Source organism: Ixodes scapularis, unplaced genomic scaffold (assembly GCF_016920785.2).
Source record: "Ixodes scapularis isolate PalLabHiFi unplaced genomic scaffold, ASM1692078v2 PGA_scaffold2__306_contigs__length_199485367, whole genome shotgun sequence".
NCBI lineage: Eukaryota > Metazoa > Arthropoda > Arachnida > Ixodida > Ixodidae > Ixodes > Ixodes scapularis.
In genome coordinates this window covers 172,984,386-172,994,805 of record NW_024609857.1, presented here as the reverse complement: position 1 = coordinate 172,994,805, position 10,420 = coordinate 172,984,386, and the positions used below count along the sequence as shown (strand labels likewise).

Below are 10,420 nucleotides of genomic sequence, written 5' to 3'. Positions count from 1 at the left end.
CAGATAACTGCGATGTGGATACGCCCCCGAGTCAGTTTCAATCAGAAGTCATTGCCTTACAGTCAAACGACATTTTGAAGGAAAACTACAAGGAAGTAAATTTGATACAGTTCTACAAATCCTTGGGCTCTCAGCTATTTCCAAACCTGAAACAATTTGCTCGCGGGTATGTATCGGTTTTTTGCACTACATACCTTTGTGAGCAGACATTTTCAAGGATGAAGTACGTAAAATCCAAATACAGAGCTAACGTGTCTGTTGAACACTTGAAGTCCCTCCTAATTATCGGCTCATCAAGCTTGAAGCCGCAGTTCAGCGAAATAATAAAGCCGAAGGATCAGCTACACCGCTCACATTAGTCCTGCACCTCATGTCCGAGTAAATGTGTCGAAATTCTGATGCATTCCGGCTCAAATACTGCTTAGTGTTTTGTGGCATATAGTCGTATGTTGTCATCATCAGGTTCACCGTGCTTAGTCTCCTGCTTCATATCTGTAACTACGTTAAAATTCCTTTGCGTTCTCGTGTATATTGTGATATAAGTCATGTGTGATAACTATTGCCATAACAGTTTTACCGTTCTCATTAGTGTTTTTTTTTTCTTTTTTTTTATCTGCGCGAATATTTCAGAGTTTCTATGCGCTTTATTTATGCCTGGTGACTTTTCTGGGTAACACTTATTGTATTACTCTAAAAAAGCCCGCGCGTCTGCTTCCCCCCCCCCCCCCCGCCCCCCCCCCCCCCCCCCCCCCCCCCCCCAACACCTCTGAGATCCAATCACCGCAACTTACGGAGGCGGCTCAGCGAATGACGATGCCGAAACACATGTTTAGATCAAAAAACGCAGTCTGAGTTGTGACATTAAGCAATGGAAAACGTCACGCTTGCATTGCTTAATGTCACAACTCAGAATGCGTTTTTTGGTCTAAACATATGTTTTGGCATCGTCATTCGCTGAGCTGCCTCCGTAAGCTGCGGTGATTGGATCTCAGAGTGTTGTGCGGGAAAGTTGACGCACGGTCTTTTTTTAGAGTGTATGTCACAATTACCTATACGCTGAATTTCGAAATAAAGCATTTGTATTAATCCGCCTTTAATTACTTCTCGTTTTTACTCTAGCTTGAGCTCCTCTATTTAAATGCTCATCTGGGCTTATTACTACAGTTTTTACTGCTTGAGAATATTTATTGGTTTTCCGGCCCTCGAGACTGCGACAGGTCCCTAATCCGGCCCCTTGGCCAAAACGTTTGGAGACCACCAGAGAAAACAGAACGTGGCCACGGAGAAGAGAGCGAGCGCGACTCAAACCGGCTACTTCTCAATCAGTGGTTTTTTGGGCGGAAAGAAAACGAATTTCGAGCCGCGAATTGTTTTCTGGGTAGTTGGGCGCTCATATGTCATGTACAAATAAAAACTTTGGCGAGTATAAATGCCTTGCCAGTTGAGGTTTAGGAAACAGAGCTCACTGGGCAAAGTCTTCGTTTTTCTTCAACAGTCTTCCATGATGCCCGTCTTCCAGATCGGGGTCTACAGTACTGTAATTGTTTTGGTCCTGGAGCCCCTGCTGAGGAAAAATTTAGGGGTAAAAACAAATGACTTCACAATGGCAGAAAAAAAAAACTTTCTATACATTAATGCGCTGTTTAGAAAGAAGCCCGAGTTTGCCCACAGCAGGTGTGGGCTTTGCGCGTGCGCTGAAAAATATAACAAAAGTCATATGCAAACAATCTCTGAAGACTTCTTAAAAAAGGCTGATAATTCGCGAACATAATCAGATCACGAAAGATTACAAAAAACAAAACCAAAACAATACTTAAACCACAAAAAAAAAAATCAATACACAAGGCCCATTTATGTGGTTAGGTCCTACGACCTATGCTTATAAAAGTCGCATGGCCCTACCCGTGGCACTGACGTCACAGCGTTGTGGAGGTGCTGGTGTCGGCGCGGCGCCTGCCGGGCCGGCACCAGCGCTTTTAGCGTAATCAATACAACGGGTCTGCGCTTGTACTGAGTAGGCATCGATGCCAGGGACTGGCTTACCTTGACGGTTTCTGGGATGTCCGTGGGGTAGGCGACGTCGCTGCCGAAAGCCACGGCTGCATTCTCCTGTCCCGCGTCGTTCAGCCGGACGATGGCGGAGTCCACGTACCACGACGCAAAAAGCGCTAGTGAAACGAAGCACGGCACCTTCGTCATCCTGAGGGAAAGCAGCCAAGTACGGTAATCATTGTAGACGCGTGTGTGATGCTAGTCTATCCGCTAATGTGCACCAATATACTTTTTGCAAAAATATCAACAGGCCGCTTCTATCATTCGCTGCACGCGAATGATGGGACCGGCTTGCATTAAGCGCCGTTCACACTCTTGCAACCGACTACGACCGAGAGAGACCAGAGTGGTTTTTAAGCCTCTTGCGATCTCTTAGGACCAGCTCCGCTGCACCGCATCCGGTCCTAAGAAGTCACAGAAGGCAAGGCTTAACAACCAGTGTGGTCTCTTTCAGTTGTAATCGGTTGCAAGAGTGTGAACGGGCCTTAATTCTGCTTAGATACAGAGAAAGAGAGAGAGAGGGGGAGGGGGGGGGGGGGGGGGGGGCTGGCGTAGTAGATGCAGTTGCCTGGGGTGCTATGTTGCGCTTTTTGCACTCCCAGGAGACTTGGAAGAGGGAAGTGACGTCAACGACACAGCAAACGCAGATTGGATGTCGACAGAAGAAAACGAAATCAACATCCAATCTGCGTTTGCTGTGTCGTTGACGTCACTTCCTTCTCCCTAGTCTCCTGGGAGTCCAAAACACGCAACATAGCACCCCTGCGTGCCCTCGCGCGCCCGCCGCTGCGCTACAACCAGGGACTCACACCGAAAAATATTACGTTTCGGGTACGGCTACCGCTCCCAGGTAATATCAGTTTCGTACCGTTTTTTTTTTTTTTTTTGCGGTTTTAGTGTTTACGTTTTTGGTTACCGGTTACACGTTCCTAAAAAAAAAACGTCTTTTTTTTTTTGTTTTTCAACTAATTTGTGGTATTGAAATGCTGGAATGCCGTGTTATAATAAGTAGTCACAAATATCCAACAACAGGACATTCACAATAATAAGAACTCAGAAACGTTTTATGACTTTTAATTGGTCAAAAGTTACTCAAGTTTCTAGCTTCAACACTTGTTCACTACATCTATTTGCATTATATAGTTTGATACCCGAGCATACATGTTACCCCCGCTGCTCTGGGTTCATCGCTTTGTATATAATGAAAACGATAATTACCATTGCTACTTTGTTGTGTGGCAGCGTTTGTCGATAAACCTCAGAAAGTTTCGACTGGGTAACGGAAGACTTGTTTGCTCCTTCCGGTTGCTACGGTTTGTTGCAGCCTACACGGAAGAGTCTTCGCCCACACCGAAGGAACGAGCAGAACTACAACCCACCTCTAGCAAAATACTTCCGAGTGAAATAAAGTAATAAAATTAAGCGCTGGGCTATTTGGTGAAAATCAAACATAATGTAAGTGCAATAGCGCCAAAAAGGAAGACAAAGAAGAGGAAGGAAGAGCGTAGGAAGCTGTAAAAATATCTCCTGTACTGTTTTTTTTTTTTTTTTTTTTTTTGGTTTTGCGGATTTCAATCCGCAGAGGGGGCAGAGATAAAGGCATGATGCCTGACAGCGCCTCTGCCCCCTGCAGTTCATACAGCGGAAATAGCATTTCAAAGAAGTCACAGTGATAATAAATAACAAGACAGCCATCGTCATAAAAACAAATAGAAACAATTATTATAGAAATATCTGAAAGCACATGAAATACAATGACTCAACTCAAACAACTACACAAGCGGCACAGCTTGGACAATGCGGGCGATATGCTTATCATAACCCAGAAGTAAAATAAAATTAAAATAAAGATAAAGACAAAAATAGACACCGTTTTTTTTACATATCTACTAAACATTTATAAACAAAGACTTATAAGAAAAAGCGGAAACAAGCTAAATCAAAACCAAAAATCAGACTACAAAGCCAAAATTGAGAATTCCGAAGTTTCGTAGTACGTTACGTTTTATTGAAAATAAATATAAATAGATATGCATGCCTTAAATAGATGAAAATGCGATATCACTGCAAACCAGAGCTCGTCTGCAGTCTCTTTGGAACTTTGGAAAAGGGGAAGTGAAATTAACGTCAATGCCAGGGGAATTAAATAATTTAGTACTCATGTACGATAAACTTTGCCTGCCATAATTTGTTCGTATGCTTGGGATCCTACGTTTCGGGTCTCGTAATGTGTAGGCACTAGAAGGAGGTGTCTGTGTCAAATAGAGGTTGTTTTTGTAGATCCATTGAAATAATTTAAAGTGATATATCCAGTCTGCCTTCAATATATTATATTTAACAAAAAGTGGTTGAGTGCTCAAATTTCTGACATTACCTCTGTAATTTTCGCAAATACGAAGAATTTTTTTCTGAAGGATGATTAGTTTGTTGTAGTTAGATGCAGTGGTCGTACCCCAAACCAACATACCATAACTGATCTTAGAATAAAAGAGAGAATAATACAACGTCATTTTAAGCCAAGTGGGTATCAAATTTTGCATTTTATATATAATACCAACGACTCGAGACAGCTCTGCCTTCCTTCTATTTACATGGGTGGACCACGTGAGCTCTTCGCTAAACCAGACCCCCAAGAACTTTTGCTCTGCAACTTGTTCTATAACGGTGTTTTCAAATATAATGTTAATAGAGCTGTTGTCGCGCTTACTAACAGGTTTGAAGATTATGTATTTTGTCTTACTTGTGTTTAGCTTGAATCTATTTACTCGTAACCAATTCGATAAATTAATGAGGTAGGCATTGCAAGCATTTTCTAGGTATTCTTTAGTCACACCAGTAAAAAATACATTTGTGTCATCAGCATTCATTACTAACTCGGGGGAGCCTGGTATTATCGTTATGTCATTCACGTAAGCTAGAATTAATAAAGGACCTAGAATGGAACCTTGAGGAACGCCGTGCTGTATTCTCAATTTACTAGATGCTATGTTGTTAATAGAGACGTACTGCTGACGATTTTGTAGATAAGATTCTATTAGTTTTAGCGCTATTCCTCTTATACCGTATCTCTCAAATTTTTTTAGCAGGATATCATGTTGAACAGTATCGAATGCTTTTTTTTAGATCTAAAAACAAACCAAGCGTGAGCTGTTTGTTTTCAATGTTTTCTACAATTTTGTCCTTAATGTCTAGGAGTGCTTGCTCGGTTGATTTATGTTTCTGAAAGCCATATTGCTATTTCGTTATTATGTCATACTTCAGGAAAAAGCTAGTTAATCTATCATTGATCACGCGTTCATAAATTTTTGAGAATATTGGCAAAAGAGAAATTGGTCTGTAATTATGAATATCTGTTGCTCCACCTCCCTTGTATACAGGAATAACTTCTGCTAATTTTAGTTCGTCAGGAAAGTCACCACTCACAAGCATCTTGTTTATAACGTCGGATAGTAATGGACTCAGCAGAGCTGCTTTATATTTCATCGGCAGTGCCTTCATTTCGTCATCACCGGCGGCAACAATATTTTTTAAGCTGTCAATTATTTTATTAACTTCCCTTGGCGTCGTCGAAGCTAGCATTATAGATGCTGACGGATTAGCGGTCGTTGTGTATTCAGCTGTGTAGTCGTGTTGTTCAGCGTACTTGCCGATATCAACAAAGTGCTGATTTATTTTGTCGGCAAGTGCTTCACCAGATACACTTTGATTATCTATTAGGATATGTTCCACGTGGTTGGTTGCTTGCCTTCTATTAGTGAGATCGTTTACTGTGTCCCATATTTTTCTATGGTCATCGTGATTGCGTTCGAATTTATTTTGATAATATTCGCACTTCGCCTTTTTTAGGTCCGAGTTTAATTTATTTCTTATCTTTTTAAACTCAGCGAGCATGCTTAGGTCACGCTACCTAATAAAAGAGTGAAACTTCCTATCCTTATCTTTTATTCTTTTCAGCAGGTCAGCAGTCACCCACGGTTTTCTTATCTTTTTATTTCTTACTTTTGTTTCCTTCAGAGGGAAAGCTGTATCATAACAGTTTTTAAATTTCACCAGAAAGTTTTGATAAGCTACTGTAGCGTTGCTTTCAGAGTAAACGTCATCCCAGGTTTCCTGTTCTATAAGGGAACTAAATTTGCTCAGGGTCTCTTCGCTTATTGTACGATGCCAAAACGTTTTTGAGTCGTTTACACGAGCCATTTCAGGAGTAGATCCCAAGCAAAAAATCTGAAGATGATTGCTTATGTCTTGTACTCGAACCCCAGCTATAACATCATTTTTATTCAAGTTTGTGATGCATACATCGAGAGAGGTGGCAGTATTTAAGGTCACCCTTGTTGGCACTGATATCACATTATTACAGGCATGCTCATTAAGCAAATCTCTGAATTCGTTTGCTTGTGAATTATCGGAAATGGTGTCTATATTTATATCTCCCAGAATCACGAGAGGCGCTGAAGTTGATCCTAGAACACACAATATATTATCAAGCGTATTCATGAATTCAGCAATATTGCCCGAAGGCGGTCTGTATAAAGCAACAACTACTGTGTTCGATATTTTGATAACTAAGCTTTCAATGTTTTCATCAATCCTTGTGAATTCGTCAATTATTTGGTACCGTAGATTGTCCTTGATATAGATTGCTACGCCTCCACCTCTTTTTTCTTGTCTGACCAGACTTTCGCATTTATAACTATGAAACTTAGGTGGTGAGTCACTACTCGTTAACCAGGTTTCAGTAAATATAATTGCATCAAATTTTGCATTTACAGAATGTAAGAGAGCTTCAACAGTATCGACCTTATTTTTTAGACTTCTCGTGTTCATGTGTACTGCCGAAAACTGTCGTTTGCTTTTTTTGTACATTTTATTGAAGGCCGTGCAGTCATAATAATTACATTCGGGTTGCAAGTCTTCCATCAGAATGGTAATGATCTATAATTTGTGAGTGTTACTCGATTCAAATTGCAATTCTGTCGACGTCAGTCATGCTAGTAATTTTTAGGGCGTCAGTGTTCACATCTTTTCTCGCGAAGACTTTACCGCTGGAGGACCAAACAAACTTCCAGCCCACCTTTTTTTTCTGCGCAATTGCTGCGCCAAGCAGTTTCTTGTTCTTGCTGGTCAGATGCTCATTTACGTATACGGGACAGCTAGGGCCACCGTAATTGTTGTGTTCTGCTTTTATGTTGGCAACACTGTACATACCATAACGTGATCTGGCAACCTATGACTCGCATTAAAAAGGCTTTTTCGTTCAACGTTCGAATGGACTAGTCGACCCTTTCTTCGTGTCCTCAGGACACTACATAATGGCGACGAGGGAAGACCGTTGAAGAACCCTGCCGGGCCTGCTACTGCCTGCTGCCGGTGAGCGGACGCCATGCTCAGTTACAGTCCGTCACCACCCCCGTTCCTCGCTACGCCGGGACCAGCGTGCGTGCCATGGCGGCAGTGGAAGTTAGCTTTCCTGAACTACTTGGAAGCCGTTGGCGGCGACGACTTCGCGCCAAAACGCAGGAGGGCCATTTTGCTCAATGCGCTGGGCCTGGAAGGACAGCGGATCTACAATAGTGTAGCACCGACTACTCCGGCATCGGTCATCAAAGAAAAAGGAAAGGAAGGTGTTGTGGCTTACGACCACGGTGCTTACGACAAGAGACAGGACGAGGTGCAGCCGATGTAGCTTCCAGAGCCAAACGGTTTTAATGTCCCGTGCATTCGTTTCGTCTCGCACATCCCAGGCGCGCGCTCACTTCTTTGCCCGCCGCCTCGCGCTATTTATTGAAACAATACTCAAGCACAACACTCCTTCCCCATCAATGTTTTGGCTGACTCACACAAGAATACCTCTCCGGTGGCCTACGTTGTCGTATGCTACTTCGAAGCACTGGTGTGGTCGGTACCGCTGTCTCGGAAACAGGCTCCATATCGAGGGCAGCAGGCTCTGTCATGTTGTCTCGAGAACCACCGGACGCCCTTCGTGGTGTTGCAGCCGGAGTGTCGACATTTCTTCTCTGTGCAGACGAATCTTCGAAGTGTCTCGGACGGACATCATCCACGTGCACATACCGATGCTGATCTTGCACTATCACGACGTAGGTTGATGCACTTACTTTCTTCAACACGTCCCGCCAACCATGCAGGATCTGTCGGACGTGATCCCCGGACGAGGACTTGGTCGCCTTCTTCGAAAGTTCGCCAAGAGCCTCTTCTCATGTCGGCGGCTGTCTTGATTTGTTGCTGGCGATCTCTCATGCGTCTCTCCATTTCAGGATGAAGGAAGCTCAGACGGGTCCTAGGCTTCCAAGAGAGAAACAGCTCGGCTGGAGTTCTGTCGGTCGTACCAGTTGGGGTGTTTCTGTATGCAAACAGGAACTGGTCGACTCGATGTTGCATCGATTTCGGTACACCCGTCCGTTGCTCGTCGATTACCTGCCTCAGGAGGTCCCGCTTGATGGTTTGCACACACCGTTCCGCGCTTCCGTTTGAGGCGGGATGGTACGGAGGACTTTTCGTGTGGCGTACCCCATTCATCGACAGAAACTCTACGAACTCTGTCGCCACAAACTGGGGTCCATTGTCTGTCACTACCTCTTCTGGTAGTCCAAACGCGGCGAAAACACTTCGCAATCTTTCGATAGTACATTTTGTCGTAGTGGAACTCATTAGAAACACCTCTACCCACTTTGAATGAGCATCTACGACAATCAAAAACCAGTTCTGATCCCGGAATGCAAAATCAAGATGCACCCTTTGCCATCTGCGCGTTGGCCAACCCCACGTTAATAATGGAACACGTGGTGGCGCGTTCTGCGTTAGTTGACAAGTACTACAGTTTTTGACAGTGTTTTCGACATCATATGTTATCAAAGGCCGCCACACGTGACTACGTGATAGCATTTTCATTCTGGTGGGGCCTGGATGTCCCTCGTGCAACAGGGACAACACTTTTTCCCTAAACACTTCGGGAATGATCACTCGATTTCCCCATGTTACACACCCTTGTCAACTGACAATTCGTGACGGCGCACAAAGTACGGTTGCAATGCCTCATTATCCACATGTGAAGGCCATCCGTTCAGTGTGAAAAACAACACTCTTTTCATCACACTATCCTTTTCAGTTTCTCTCCTAATTTCACGAGCTGACAATGGCACTTCGTCCACCGCCGAAAAGAAACTGACGTAGTCTGAGCTATCGTTCACGTTGGGCAAAGGCAGACGTGACAGCGCATCAGCATTCTGAATCTGGCTACCCTTCCGATAAACCCACTTGTAACTGTAGGCAGCAAGTAAGAGAGCCCACCTCTGCATCCTGGCTGCTGACATCGCCGGAATTTGTTTTTCATGACCTAACAGCCCTGCCAACGGCTGTTGATCCGAATAGATGCTGAAATTTCTGCCATACAGATACTTGTGAAACTTTTTCAACCCAAAAACAACTGCTAGGGCCTCTTTTTCAATTTGGGCGTAACCCTTTTCAGCCTTGCTCAGAGTTCGTGATGCATAAGCAATCGGTTTCTCATCATTCCCAACTCTGTGAAAAAGAACCGCTCCCACTCCGTACGCTGAAGCGTCACATACAAGCCCCAATTCCTTTTTTGGGTCATAGAACGTTAAGACGTTTTCATGCGTAAGCCACGCCTTACTTCTGTTGAATGCGTTGTCTTCTACCAACGCCATTTTGCGCCCTTCTGTAATAAGTCATACAACGGCTTCAGCTCGGTTGACATGTTCAGCACAAACTTGCCATAAAAGTTAATCATGCCCAAGTAGGCGCGCAGTTCTGATTCATTTTTGGGGCATGGGGCCTCCCGTATGGCCTTTACTTTCTCTTCCGGTGGTCGAACCCCATGTTGATCTATCACATGTCCCAAATAATGAACAGACGTCTGAAAAAATCTACATTTTTCTTTCTTTAGTCTGATGCCTTGTTGGCTGAACCGTGCCAGCACGCTTTCCACCTTTTTGTAGCAGTCCTCATAAGTTTCGCCCGCTATTAGTACATCGTCTAGATAGCACGCGACATTTCTCAGCCCTTCCAGTACTTTGTCCATGACGGACTGAAAAATTGCAGGAGCACTAGTGATGCCGTAAGGCAATCTCGTGGACTTAAACAAGCCAAGGTGTGTGTTCACAGTGACCAAATCTTGTGACTCCGGATGCAATTCCAGCTGCTGGTAGGCTGTAGACAGATCAAGTACGGTAAAGTACTTACAACCACTCAGTAAAACAAACAAATCTTCCATGAGCGGGAGAGGGTAGTGATCCGTCCGACAGACTGGGTTTAAGGTCACTTTGTAATCTCCACACAACCGGACCTGTTTGTTTGGTTTAGGTACCACTACCAAAGGTGTCGCCCACTC

At 43.9% G+C, this 10,420-nt stretch overlaps 1 protein-coding gene across 1 annotated transcript; it reads right to left on the bottom strand.

Moving 5' to 3' along the window:
- Nucleotides 1-1,462: 1,462 nt before the first annotated feature.
- LOC120850227 (uncharacterized protein K02A2.6-like) lies at nucleotides 1,463-8,955 on the bottom strand. The gene is made up of 3 exons (XM_040498526.1): nucleotides 8,169-8,955; nucleotides 2,044-2,168; nucleotides 1,463-1,561 (listed from the first exon to the last, which is right to left on the bottom strand). The coding sequence occupies exons 1-3, from the start codon at nucleotides 8,953-8,955 to the stop codon at nucleotides 1,463-1,465; spliced, it is 1,011 nt and encodes a 336-aa protein (XP_040354460.1).
- Nucleotides 8,956-10,420: the final 1,465 nt, after the last annotated feature.

Excerpts from the sequence above, each read along its gene's own strand:
- LOC120850227 (XM_040498526.1), bottom strand. The coding sequence starts at position 8,955 with ATGCTATCACGTAGTCACGTGTGGCGGCCTTTGATAACATATGATGTC. Across the intron at positions 2,169-8,168 it reads GGCGGGACGTGTTGAAGAAA|CGCTTTTTGCGTCGTGGTAC; the intron begins GTAAGTGCATCA and ends TCGTTTCACTAG. Across the intron at positions 1,562-2,043 it reads ACATCCCAGAAACCGTCAAG|GGGCTCCAGGACCAAAACAA; the intron begins GTAAGCCAGTCC and ends TTTCCTCAGCAG.